The sequence below is a fragment of the Ochotona curzoniae genome, unplaced genomic scaffold, assembly GCF_017591425.1.
Source record: "Ochotona curzoniae isolate NIBS_2020 unplaced genomic scaffold, NIBS_Ocur_1.0 patch371, whole genome shotgun sequence".
In the NCBI taxonomy this organism is placed as follows: Eukaryota; Metazoa; Chordata; class Mammalia; order Lagomorpha; family Ochotonidae; genus Ochotona; species Ochotona curzoniae.
In genome coordinates this window covers 728,806-743,160 of record NW_024466941.1, presented here as the reverse complement: position 1 = coordinate 743,160, position 14,355 = coordinate 728,806, and the positions used below count along the sequence as shown (strand labels likewise).

At 42.5% G+C, this 14,355-nt stretch overlaps 1 protein-coding gene across 1 annotated transcript in view; it reads right to left on the bottom strand.

Annotated features, from left to right (window-relative positions):
- LOC121167455 (dynein heavy chain 14, axonemal-like) overlaps nt 1-14,355 on the bottom strand; it is a 404,109-nt gene that overhangs the window by 27,727 nt on the left and 362,027 nt on the right. The window contains exons 64-73 of the mRNA XM_040996873.1: nt 14,106-14,237; nt 13,632-13,727; nt 12,823-12,963; nt 9,904-10,119; nt 8,447-8,677; nt 8,033-8,154; nt 6,499-6,743; nt 3,881-4,299; nt 3,608-3,804; nt 489-515 (exon numbers count right to left, since the gene is read on the bottom strand). Of these exons, the coding sequence (XP_040852807.1) occupies nt 489-515; nt 3,608-3,804; nt 3,881-4,299; nt 6,499-6,743; nt 8,033-8,154; nt 8,447-8,677; nt 9,904-10,119; nt 12,823-12,963; nt 13,632-13,727; nt 14,106-14,237 (1,826 nt within the window). The remainder of the gene's footprint in view (nt 1-488; nt 516-3,607; nt 3,805-3,880; nt 4,300-6,498; nt 6,744-8,032; nt 8,155-8,446; nt 8,678-9,903; nt 10,120-12,822; nt 12,964-13,631; nt 13,728-14,105; nt 14,238-14,355) is intronic.

The following is a 14,355-nucleotide window of genomic DNA, read 5'->3' as shown; positions in this document are numbered from 1 at the left end:
ATCTTGGTAACCACCATACTAACTGCCATTTCTGTGCATCTGACTTCAGCTACCCCAATAAGCGGATACAGTATTTGCTTTTCTGGGGTTTGCTTATTTCATTCAGTGTCAGTTCATCCACACTGTGATAGGATTTCCTTCCTTTTAGAGACCAAACCACATACTGTTATATGTATAGTCATATTTTGCTTATTCACTGGTAGATGTCTTGGCTGCTTCTAATTTTTGGTTATTGCAAATATCACTGCTGTGCCCACATCCTCTCATTCCTTTTTATATGGTTTTTATTATTTTTCTTATTAATATGGTTACACTTAAACAGAACATAACATTGAAATACAAATTATCTATTTTTTGTTAATTTTACTGACAATGATTCTATTTTCAGTAACAAAAGGGTATCTTTTCAGATATTTCTTTTATTGTTTTGTTCTTGGTTTCTTTTTTATTTTTTTTTTTAATTATTTCATTTTATGACACAATTTCATAGGTTCTGGGATTCCCCCAACCCCTCCCTATCCCCTCCCCCCATAGTTTTTTATTTAAAATTTTATTTTTGATGGTGATTGTATTGAGAAGGGTGCATGCCCATGTGGATCACTGATTAATGTAGGAAGGGTCGAGCAATAGGAGAAGGTGGATAAGCCATTGTTTCCAGTTTTTCTTTTTCTTTTTCCTGTACTGCTCAAGTGGTTTCAACAGTTCTGAAATGCTGCTGATTCCTTGCTCCAAGGATGAGAAGTCCTTCCAAGGTCCATTGGCTGACACAGTCCACCTCAGAGGCTCTATTCATCCAGATACTTTCTGTCAAAGCTTGGCTGAAAGAACTGTTCAGTTTGTTCTGCTCTCCATCCTCTGCTATTGTACCAGATGGTCTATGCATGCCCCAACGAACTGCCATATCCCCCATTATCCATACCAAGGCATGCTGTCCACTGCACTTTCTGCAGCTTCTGTGGGGACCCAGTTCTGGTACATGGATTCCAAGGTAAGATCACTGATCCTGTGATTCTCCCCATAACTGTGGTTGTGAGTCCAGGGGTCCAGTTGTAGTGGTCCCCAAAGAAACCTTACCAGAGATCACTCCAGACCTGACTCCCGTGTGCCAGCCAGTGCAGGATCTGGCTCAGACCATGACCCACATCAACCTACACACACACACTGGTGGTTGTAGTTGTTGGGCCAGTTCTGTCTCCAGCCCTATCTCTTACACAAACCAGTGGATACTGTGGCCCAGCCCAACTCTGCTCACCATACACTCAGCCCTCATATATACCAGTGGGAATTGCAGCCTCACTGGAGCAATCCCCAATAACCAGGCCCATCCCCAGTCCTGGTTCCTACGCATGATGGTATGTGCGTCAGACTGGTCTGGTCTGCTCCAAGATGCATTTGACCTTTGTACATACCAGTGAGTGCTGCAGCCTAGCTCAGCCCAACCGACCCCACTATCCAGTCCACACTTAGGCTGGTGGGTACTACTGTCTATCCAGCCAGGTCTCATGCTCAGCAGTGGGAGCTGCAGTCCATCAGAGGGATGCCCACAGTTTCCCTGCTAGGCCCACTTTTAGTCCTGGATCTTGTACTTTCAGGTGGTTCTGCAGTTTATTCTGTCAAGACTTGCCCCAGTTCCCAGCTGTTGCCAGTTGATGCTGTAGCAAAGCTCAACAAGCCTGCACTTACTCTGGTTCATGCATGCACCAGTGGCTACTGTTGCTTAGCCCAGCCTGGCTCTCTCCTTAACTCAGCTCACATGTAGGCCAATGAGTGTTGCAGTCTGACCTGGCCTGGCCTGGTCCAGTTCCAGCTCATGCTGGTGGGTGCCACAGCCTAGGCCAGCCCAACCCAGCCAGCAGTCCTGGCCCTTATGTGAACTGGCTGGTGCTGCAGCCCAACTTGGCTTGTCTTGCACCCCCATCCTGGTTCTTGGATCTGCTGGCGGGTACTATGAGTTGGCTTATCCTGGCCTGCCCCCAGACCTGACCCACACGTATGCTGGTGGATACTGTAAACTGGTCTGGTCTGGATTGCTTCCAGTCTTGGTTCTTGCACTCACCCACAGGGACTGCATCCTGACAGAGGAGTTCCTCTATCAGATCACCTCCCAGGGATGTGCAGGGAAAGTGTGAATACAATGTCAGCTGTAGGTTTTCCTAAGTGATCTTATGTTGAGGAAATTTTCTTCTACTCTAAGCCTCAACCTAAAGGGGTTCTTTCAGCATATCTAGATGATGTTTACTGTAATGACTACCCTCAAGTTTTGTTTATCTGTGGAAGTCTTAATTTCTCTTTCATTTTTGAAGGACAATTTTGTTGGATACAGTGTTCTGGGCTCAGAGTTTTTTTCTTCCAGTTTTTCGATCATTCTGTCATTGTCCCAGTGACAATGGGACATTAGCAATTTTTTTTTTCTTAAAGACTTATTTTTATTGGAAAGGCAGATTTATAGAGAATGAGAGACAGAGAGAAAGATCTTCCGTCTACTGGCTCACTCCTCAAGTGATTATAATAGCTGGAGCTGAGCCAATCCAAAGCCAGGAGCCAGGAGCTTCTTCTGGGTCTCCCACATGGGTGCAGGGGCCTAACGTTCTCTCCAATGTTCTTTTTATTTCTTTTAACATCTAGGAGTCGATGATTCCAAATGACCTATTTTCAAGTTTGTTCATTGTTTTCTTTTTTCTAATTGAGTTTTGTTTTAAACTTCTTTAATGGTTATTTATTTTAATTACTGTATTTCTCAGCTCTCGCATTTCTTGGAGTTTCAGTCTTTGCTGATATTCTCATTTTGCCCATGCATTGCCTTCCTGGTTTTGTTTAATTCTCCATTTTGTTGCTGTTCTTTTCTATTTTAGTTCACTTAGCATCTTTGTGACAGTTTTTGTTTTGTTTTTGGTCAGGGTTCAAAGATATACACTTCTTTAGGGCAGGTTTCCAAGTTCTAGTTTATTTGTTTGACATCAAATCTCCTTTAAATTTTATATTTCTGTGACTTACAAATGTTTGACACAACAATGTAAATGTATTTAATGCTATATAACTGTAAAATCATTAAAATGGTTGATTCTGCTATGTGTATTAGAGCACCCTCTCAATAAATGTATTTGAAAATGTGTAATTAAAAAAACATTTAAAAACTCTACCCATCCTAACCAGACTATCTGCTCTTATTTTAGGCATATTAGTAGGGAGCTAGATTGGAAGTGGAGCAGCTAGAATTCAAACGTGGACTCCAATGTGACAGCTTAACCTACTGTGCCACGCCAGCACCTCAGGGATTTTCCTAACAAAGTGGTGTTGGCGTTGTGGCACAGTAGGTTAGGATGGATAAGGTTTAATTCCTGATGGTATTTAATCAAGGTGTGTGTGTTTCTGCTCTGTAGATTATGATAACAATAACCACAGAAATGATCTTTCATTCCTAATTCATTCAAAGACCATTCAGTACCAGTTATGGGCTTAATATGGAGGCTACAACAACGTGTTAGATATGTGCTGAACCTCAAAACTGCTTTTTACCTTAACCAACTGAAGAAGCATTAGAGATATTTGAGTATAAGAAAGCATGGTCCTAACAGGACTTCAATAAATCCAGAGGAATTATGTTTACTTACTATTAAGTTTAGGCTGGGCACTTGGAATATTTGTGAATTTGCCAGAATTTAAGAAGATGTCCCATTCTTTTCCTGGTAGAACTCCGACATTGTCATGCGTTACGCTTGCATGAGCGTTATGTTGCATGATAGCAGTGCAAAGCCGAAAGGAAAAGCAAAGCTTATGTTGATCCAACAGAGCTGAGGAAACCAACTGCAAGGAATACACCGTGTTAGACTCGCAGCTCGGTGGGAGAAGAACACACAACTCACAGGAAAGAATACCTCACCTGAAAAATGCTTTTTGTCAATGCATCTACTGCATTTTTAATATACGAGCTTAGGAGATTTTTCTCACTTCCCATGTTAGGTTCTTTTGGAATGTTTATAATCTCACAAACTTCTTTCAGAGAAATATTTTCCTTTCTTGTGCCATGCTCTTGGTCTTCGCTTTGGGTAGTGATGGCGGAAGCAAAAGCCTGCTGGAACCAGTCCAGGGGGAACTGGTACAAGGTGCTGACTTGAGCCAGATCAGCCACCAGGAAGTAGAGCAGGGCGCCGCGGGTGGCAACGGGGAGGTAGTCATCACGCAGGGCTTGGGCCTCCGCTTCGGCTTTTTCTGCTGATTTGATGTGCTTCAATGTTTCATCTAACATCATTCTGCATTTTCTTAAGGAGACGACAACCTTTTCATCCTCTATTACACATCCTAAAGACAAGCAAAACAAACAAATAAAGACTCTTGTCTAATGGGATGATTCCTCATGCCATGTGCTTTAAGTAAAGTGCTCATGTTGGACTTTAGTTGGTCCAGCATAGGAGTGGACCCTTAAGGGAAGGCAGGTGTATTTCTATAAACCTGCACAGGGCCTCCTCCTCTCTCATCTCTTCCTTCTGCCACTTTAGTGTCTGGGGAAGTCTACTTTCTTTAAGGCATAGACTAAATAACCATTCCATCAAACAGGAAAATCTTTTAACTGTGACCCACTATAGAGAAGATTCAGTAAAAAAAAATCTCAGAAAATAACATTTGCTAACACAATGTCCTTTGATGTTTTGCAATGCATTCTATTTTATTAAACAAATAAGTTGATCATAACCAATGAACCAGAATTCTTTACCCATTGATAAGTTGCAATTCACCTTTTTCTGTTTGAGATGGCGCTCAGATTTCCATGATCAACTCTTCTATTTTGGGCCCAGTTCAGTAGTCTAGTGGCTAAAGTCCTCATCTTGCACACATGGCAGGATCCCATATGAGTGCTGGTTCTAATCCCAGCAGCCCTGCTGTCCATCTTGTTCCCTGCTGTGGCCTGGGAAAGCAGTCGAGGACAGCCCAAAGCCTTGGGACCCTGCATGCATATGGGAGACCCAGAAGAAGCTCCTGGCTCCTGGATCGGCTCAGCTCTGGCCACTGTGGCCACTTGGGGAGTGAAACAACAGACAGAGGATCTTCCTCTCTGTCTCTCCTCCTCTCTGTATATCTGACTTTCCGACAAAAATAAATCAATCTTTAAAAAATCACCTGTTTGGGGCCCAGCGGCGTGGCCTAGTGGCTAAAGTCTTCACCTTGAACGCGCTGGGATGCCATATGGATGCCGGTTCTAATCCCGGCTGCTCCACTTCCTATCCAGATCTCTGCTTGTGGCCTGGGAAAGCAGTCGAGGATGGCCCAGAGCTTTGGGACCCTGCACCCACGTGGGGGACCTGGAAGAGGTTCCTGGCTTTGGATTGGCACAGTACCTTCCGTTGCGGTTCACTTGGGGAGTGAATCATCAGACGGTAGATCTTCCTCTCTGTCTCTCCTCCCCTCTGTATATCTGACTTTGTAATAAAATAAATGTATCTTTTTAAAAAATGACCTGTTTGCTTTAATTTTTTTTTTCTACTTTCTGGGTTAAATAGTTCCATTTTGCTTAAGTGTGGGGTTTTGTTTTGTTTGTTCTGCTGATACTATTCTGTGACCCCTCACCACCTCCAACGCTTGCCTCTGAACACATTTAGTTTGAAGAGAGTATTCTTGAAAGTGGGCACAGCCTTCCAGTTAATGCGACCATCGCAAGGGCAAAGAGACTGCTACCGATTCACATTCCAGGATCCGGACATCACATTCGCAATGATCGAGGTGAATCCTTATGTCATTACTAGTGAGATATTTCTACCTTTCAAGAAAAGGAATTCATTTAGCTGAAGTATCCTCTACCACTGGGCTTGCATTTGCTCAGATATGATCCCGTCAGCAGCGAACACGAGATTTATGTTCACATGAGAGCTTCAAAACAAATGCAGGCCAGGGGCCAGTATGTGAAAGTTCCCCTTTAGAAAAACCTGTGGGGGTGCTCGCTGGGCAACTGTATGTAAGCAGAAAAGCAAAACAATAAACCGGACAGATGATTCCTATACGTGTCCTAATAGAGGACTAAAGGACTGAGGAAAATCTCAGGGCCCACGGAGTAAACAGGCAAAAAGAAAAACCACGGATTGCTATTGTTAGGTAAACTGTAACTTTTCCCATCTGACTTAGGGCTACCTCGCCTGGGATGTGTGTGCCAGGAACAGATGTGTCTTTTAGTTGCTATCTAGACCATGGTGTCTTGAATATTTCTTGAAGAGGCATATAATTTCTGCAGCTATTTTAATAAACAGCCCATCTTTTATGGATACGCAGAAGTCACAGGCTCTTTCTCATGTAAAACATCTTGTCACTGCCCAGTAGCCGAGGTCCTATGAAAGAATGTGGCAGAACGAAAGTTGAAACCAAAGAACATCACAGCTGACGCGTGACAAGTGGGTCACTCAGACAGCCACCTGCTCATAGTTCTGGTCCCTACTCAGAATTCAAGCCTCATAACTTTCCATTCTGACCTTCCAAACAGGTCTCCTGCTAGCTCTCCATCCCGTGACTTACCTGGTGCATTCTCTAGCAAGTCCAATGTTTTTTCATCCAGCTCCTCAAGGGTTACTGTGTCAAGGGAAATACTTTGTAACAACTGGTGGCGTTGACTTTCTAAATGAGGGACTTGATGTGTTACCACTGTCGACAGGAGTTGATCTTCCAGTCCTTGGAATGTGACCGCGAAGTTGATCACAGTAACAAAGTTATAAATACATGCAAGGATGTGGGGATTATCTATTGCTGTAGATAAGTATAACCTAAACAAGAGAAAGGTTCCAGTTACTCACAGAACATACATAGAAAAAAAATAACCAGCCTATTTAATAGCATGAGAATATTTTTCCCTGAAATAGGCCAATTTTTCAAGTTACTCACCCTTGCACACCACGTACGCTCTAGTTTTTTTATTAAATTCTAAAAAATACAATTATTAATCATATCCATATTATATTTGGGTTAAGGTTTAAATGGTATGAGTTTTCACCTGTCACAGTGACAACACTCAGCCCTGCATGGGAACAGGGTAAATCTGACTGACCAAGTTGAAAACGGCACATGTTCTTTGCTTGGACTTGAGGATGCAGGCTGGATGAAGACACAGTTCAACGGCTGACTGCAAGCCTTGACTGGTTTTCATTTCTTGCCATTAAAAGCCCATCCCCTTTTCATTATAACACCGAGCTCCCACTGAACATGGGACGTATGTAACATGGATGGTAACTTAGTGAGCATGGAAACCCCACTTACTGAGTTTACATGACTCCTCGCCACATTTCCTGTAAAACCGAGTCATTGAGGGCACTGGAGGAGTGAACCAGCCAAAGGAAGATCTTCCCTTCTCTTTATCACCCTTCCTTTCAAATGCACAGGTAAACAAACGCATCTTTTTTTTTTTTTTTTAAGAGGTAGTAGCCCTGAGATCACGAATGCTTTCCAGATTCCCTTACTAAGTGTCCTGCTCACCCAGCAATCCTCTGGTTAACTGCAGAAGAACCTAAGTATCGCTTTTCCTTGGGAACGCTGTCTCGGAGCTCATAATATCTGACTACATAATCATGCCCCATAATGCTGGCAGGTGACAGCCATTCCTGGGGCCTTGACTGCTGGCAACACAGACACAACGTCTATGTCCCTGAAGGCAGATTCCCTTTTTGCTCTAGAATTAAACACACTTTTTTTTCCCCCTTAAAAGCAGCATAAGATCTTCCCATGTAAACACGTTAGTCGTTCACGTGGGTGTGAGCAGGTGGGGCCAGGCCTCCCTCTGGTGGCCCCGTTTGTGTCTCTTTGGAAGAGTCCTTCCTCCTGGAGTCCTAGATTGCATCAGGCACGTGTTGACAAATATCGGGTGAGAGTGATCTGATGGATATGAGTTGGTTTCCTACTCTGTGTTCTGATGCGAGCCTCAGCATGCACGCGTGCCTGCACACGCAAAACAACATTTAAATGCAAACTCACTCTTTCCTCAGGTGGAAGATTAGCAGGACTGAAACACAAGGATTCTAGCATTACATGTTTACAGAGCCATTCCTGTGGGCAACATTACCTAAAGTTGGCATTGATTTCGACCTCTGAACTGCCAATCTTCATGAAAGACTGCCCCCTTTTCTGATAGATCCGCTTCTTCAGAATCACCTTCAGGTCTGGAGCTAATGTTTCGGGGAGATTCTGAAAACAAACAGGCAATGGGTATCAGTAGGAGAGACCACCTTAAATCAACTGAGAGGACACAATACTTGAACACCGTAATCCTAATGTCTGCTCAGCGGTGACACAGCTGTAAGACGATGGAGCACCGGAGACGCGCCACAGGGATGCAGACATCTGTCAATGTGTTTCTTACTGCTTTTCCCCTGACAAAGTTCCCCATCACTTCAAACTTTCGATTTGCATGCTCGGTGCCTTCAGTGCATGGGGCCAACTGCCAGGAAACAGAGCACCCTGCTCCATGCTCCGGTACCTGCAGGAGGACGCTGTCTCCCATCTTCATAGCATGCTCCATCTTTTTGGTGTAACCGCTGTCCTCCACGGAGAGCTCCTGCAGCTTGGAGCCTTCCATCTGGCGGATCCAGTTGTATGCCTGCTTGTGCGGGTCGATGAGCAGGGGCCACTGCTGGCTGTTCTTGATCAGGATGGCATTCTCTGTCGAGTACCAGCCAACAGGCAGCCCTTGGTTATGCCACCGGTAGATCTGGAACGAAACAATTTCTACTGGCACCATTTCAGGAGCTTCACATTGCGAGCATCTTACAGAGTGCCAAAGGAAGCTACAAGACCACTGCTTTTACAACAGCCAAGCTGTCTTCAAGAAGGATTAAGGAAACGAACCACTGGAGGCAAACTGGATATGCACACAAAGCTTCTGCAGCAGACAGCAGAGGCGCTTGAGGAAGAGCGTCTGTTTCCAAGCTCCTTATCTCGAATTCATAGGTAAGACATCGGATAGCACAGTAGTGTACAAAAATAGTGACGTCATTTGGCATTTACCGTTTGCCAAGTACATGGATGTTAGAAAATCTAGACGGAGGAACTGAGGCTAAAAGAGGTTGAGGGTAAAAGGACTTCAGCTGCTCGGCTACCGCATCGGGCCCACTATTTTATTTTTTTAATATTTGATGTTTCTTACATAGTTGGCAAGGATGCATACTCACAAGGACCACTGATTAAGCTGGGGAGGGTCGCGGATGGGGGAAGGTGGGTGCAACAAATGCTTCCTATTTTCCAGTTCTTTTTCTCCTGTATCTAGGTTGGGGGAGGGAGAAAGTGAAGGGGCCGCTTCCAGATGCTAAACTGTATCAGTATATTGGGGGATGGAGGATTATACTATTTTAAAGTATTACAATTATAGACTTTCAGTTGCATTTATATATAATATTGACATTCCTGGGTTTAACGAGCATCGCCATAATGAAAAGCCAATATTTGTTTCTGAGACTTTACAGGTAGGTTGTCTATTTAAGCAGGCTTACCACAGAGAAATGAATCGGTAATTATGCTCTTAGGATTTAAAAAAAGGTTTTTATTTTTAATCTTCTAAGACAGATTGCCAAAAGAGGGACTACATGTTTCTTTTTTTTTTTTTTACTGTGTCTAAGCATGCTCCAAGTTGCTTAATAAGCTCACCAGTTTCATTAATGATTTCAGAGTGAGAAATTAAGCGCTATTCATCAGGATCATGTAATTGGATACAATGGGAAAAAGGATATTGTGTGATTTACCAAGGGCATGAGTAACAGGAGAGAGATAACTGAGACGCTGGAACCATACGTGAAAAATGCTGAGGCCTGAAACAGACTCCCCAGTTTTCACACATGAAGATAACGGAGGGGAAAGATCGAAGACCAAAAACATGTCCCTACCCCAAGTCGGACTCAACAACAGCAGTCCCTTAACTGGACAATCAAGACAGGTTACTACCTCAGACTTCTGGGCCATGACGTCAACTAAAGAAAAGTTGGAAGACATAGAAATGCTGTTTTGAATGCAGAAATCCTGCCATTTGTTCACAACCAACTGGCGAAAGGCTGGCGTCAAGGCTCCGCTGTAGACAACGCACGCTGCGGAGAGGAGGCTGTCGCCCCAGAGGCCCTGCAATCTGCTGTCCAGGTGACTGATTATTTCTTGCCATCGAGTCTGAGTGCAGAAAAGATACAAGTGAACCTTCCATATACAACATACCGTTCCATGGATGTAATACACACGTGTCATACAAATGTGTTCACTTTAAATTTCTTGACCAGATTTTTTTTCTAAAGCTTTATTTATTTTTATTGGAAAGGCAGATTTAAAGAGAGAAGGAGAGACAGAGAGATCTTTTATCTGCTGCTTCACTCCCTGGATGGCTACAATGGCCAGGGCTGAGCCGATCTGTAGCCAGGAGCCAAAAGCTTTTTCTGGGTCACCCATGTGGGTGCAGGGTCCCAAGGCTTTGGGCTGTCCTGCACTGCTTTCCCAGGCCACAAGCAGGGATCTGGATGGGCAGTGGAGCAGCTGGGAAACGAACCAGCATCTACATGGGATCCTGGCACTTGGAGGGGGAGCATGAGCCAGTTGAGCCAATGTACCAGTACTTGGGCTAATTTTTACTATTTACTATGACACACCTATTACTTTTAAGATTAATGATCTCCAGGGTGGACCCACAAGTTATGATTATTATGTTCTCAAGCTCTAATATACAGAAATTCATAATGAATTCTATCTGGGAATAGTTTTGTGTCACAGCAGGATAAGTTGCTGCCTTGACAATGGCATCCCATTGGGCACTGGTAGGAGTCTAGTTGTTCCACTTCCCATCCAGCTCCCTGCTAACGCATCTGGGAAAGCAGCTGAGGTGGCCCAAGGCCTCGGGCCCTGACTCACGTGGGAAACCTGGTTGGAGTTCAAGACTCCCGACTTAGGCTTGATCAGCCCTGACCAATGTGGCCGTATGGGGAATGAACCAGCATATGGATGATCTTTCCTTCTGTCTTTTCCTCTCCAACTCTGGCTTTCAAACAAATCTGTGAAGAAAAAAAAAAGGATATTTTAAAATGAACTGTTTTCTGAGAGCAACACTAGTCCTTGGGGTTTTCAATAGTGTTATATTTATTAATACAGATATGCAGCCATTTGAACTCTCAGGTAATAAAACAAGGTAATTTTGAGAATATAAATTAATTATACAGAAATAGTGTTCAACAAGAGCATAACCAAGTATTTTTTGAATCTTTACTCATCTCCTAGATACTACTTTGAGAATCTCATTGGACACCGTCAGTAGCCTGCTAAGTAAATAGCACTGATTTTAAGATAAAGTACTTGTAGTTTAGACAAGCTGAAGCAAAGAACTCCCGATTATAAAGCTTCTGAGGGTGTAGATAACACTGAACTCATACTCTCCAGCTAGCCAGCCTCCTTCTTCAACTACGCAAGAACTTGTTTGGGCAATGAACAAAGTATGTTGATAAGAACTTGAAGTTTCAAGTCTGGGATGATGGTAAGATTCTATTGCCTCTGGGACAGCATCCAACTTTTCAGGGCCATTATATTCATTTTCAGAAAGAGGTTTTACTTTTTCTTTTTTAAGATTAAATCTATTTTTATTGGAAAGGCAGATCTACAAGAGAGAATGAGAGACAGAGAGAGAGTCCTTCAATCTGTTTGTTCATTCCCCAGATGGCCACAATGGCCAAAGCTGAGTTGATCCAAAGCCAGCAGCCAGGAGCCTCTTCCGGGTCTCTCATGTGGGTACAGGGTCCCAAGGCTTTGGGACATGCTCTATTGCTTTCCTAGGCAACAGTCAAGGATCTGGATGGGAAGTAGAGCAGCTAGCACATGAACAGGTACCCCCATATGGGATCTTGAAGGGGGAGCATCAGCTAATGGAACCATTGTGCTGGGTCCAGGTTTAATTATTTTCATCCACTTGACAGAGAGATAGTAATTTTGTTTGCTGATTCACTCCCCTAATGTCTTTAAGAGCTGGGGGCTTGGCTAGACCAAAACCAAGAGCCTTGAATTCTATCTGGGTCTCCCATGAGGGAGAGGTGGGCCAAAGCATTGAGATATCACCCACTGTCTCCGAAGGGCATCATCAGAAAATGAGATCAGAAACAAAGCAGCTGGGATTCAGCCTGGCACCCTGATATGGGACACAGTTGATGGCTTAATGCACTGTTCCACAACACCCACTGTGATATTTGATTTGTATATTACATATGTTATCTTTCTTCTCTGTGTCCCGTAAAAATATTATGTGATATGTATTTATTTAAACAATTGCATGAAATTGAAACAATCTGAACAATGTTTGTAATACTCCTTGAAGTAGTTCAGGTACCACTAAACCCAGATTGTAGTCATTTTATGAAGGATTCAGTTGTAGAAAAGGCAGATGAATCAGATAAGAAATAAAAAGACCAGAAAATGAGGGAGGGGTTGGAAGAGCAACAGAACAAAATGACATTTCCTTTTTCCATCCTGATGATGTTTCCTCTCTTTTGGCCTCACCCTGTTGGTATGCAATCAACTTCGCTTGTGTCAGTGTGAGAGAAGGAAGACTCATGATATATTCATTGAAAATTTTTATTTTTCTTCTCATCAAAAAAAGCATGCTGATGTCTTAGGACCAAGAGAAAATCTTAGATCTTTATAGTCATTACCTCTGTTTCAAGGCTTCTCACCCTGAACACCTGTACCTTCTTTGAATCACCTTTGGTTGTTATCAATAACAAACCGAATAGTAAAAACGTTTGAGTAGGCATATGATGTAGCTCACAGTGGAAATAACTTCTTGGGGTTTGTTGAACCCAGGATGAATCAGTAAGGAAGGTATAAAGCCATGGGAAATCTTACTTTTTCATCTTCCAGGACAGTTGGTAAGACAGAAGCACACTGAAAGCATCTGATGGCCAGTCTTCTTGAACTAATTAATTGCTGTTTTTCAGCTATAATATTTTTATAGGTTGCCTGTAGCAACAGTAAATGATCTTCAATCTGAAAGATAATTATTGAGAAAAAAACTTATTCTCATGTTCTTCTAGAGTCTATCACATATGTAACTAGAGCTGGAACCATTTTATAGTCACATCCTGGAAAATCTTCCCAGATATATTATATTATCAATGAAAATGCACACTGTAGTAATGAAATGATTCCCTCGGCACTGTAGTTGGTATTTTAAAACACCACCATTCTTCTGTACTAGGCTTCCTTCCAATCTTAACATTTGAAGAGTCTTGGTTATTTGTTTAAAAAAAAAAGTTTTAACATATCTAGATTCTTTTTGTTCTGCCATCCACTGGGAAACATTCAGGAGTTCCGGCTCCTGAATTTGGTCAGGGTCAGTCCTGGCTGTTGTAGGCATTTGGGGAGCAAATCAGCAGATGGAAGATCTTTCTCTCTTTGTCTTTTTGTCTTCTCTCTGTTGCTCTGCCTTCCAAGTTAAAAAAAATATATATATATATACACACACACATATATATATATTTAATGTGGAAGGTTTTTACCCACATTATTTACTTATTCCCTACAATCTCTTCACTGTGTAATTGTTCCCATTTCATTTTTAACTCATAAGCTCTATTGAAATAATCACATTTCTTTCACATTTTTGTCTGGTTCATAAATGTATTGAGCATTGATCAAGTAAAAACACTGCTTACCAGCTGTAAGCCTCTTTGCTTTTCAGCCAACCTTTTCCGTGAGATTTTAAGAATATTTTGAGCTTCAGCTATTTGGATTTGCTTGGGCCCCACCAGCTTAAAGAGAATGTCAGAACATTCAAGGGTTAAGAAAGTCAAGTTTACTGTTAAAGGTGCCACTTATGTTTGAAAGACTTTTATAAGCATTGACCATGGAAAATAAATATTCTTGGAATTAATGTGTACCAAAGGAATATAAAGTAACATATTATGGTCATACATACTAAAACAAACAAATCAAACAACAGCACAGTAAAAGATGTAATAGGAGCATTTGACACCTGTGTGAGTTGGTATAATACATGTGACTGCAGCATTTTTGTCAGGCATTTTTCCCACAGAAGCTCATTTGAACACTATTAAGTAGAAATTCTTTCTGGAACTTCGATGTGTCCCTTTCAAACCACTGCAGGTACTTGGGTGGAACAATCATACCTTCTGGACCTCGTGGTAGTTATTCAAAGCTATAATAAACTGGCACATCGAGCAACAGGCAATGGAAACCAGAGCAATCTTGTTGGGTTTGAAATCAGGTAAGGTTACAATTTTTTTCAGCTTCATGAAAACCTAGAAATAATACAGTTTATGGGTTACATGACAAAGAAGTATTATTTGGTCCTACACTGGGGTACAGCAAGCTAAGTAGCTGCCTGTGATGACATCTCGTATGAACACTGGTTTGAGT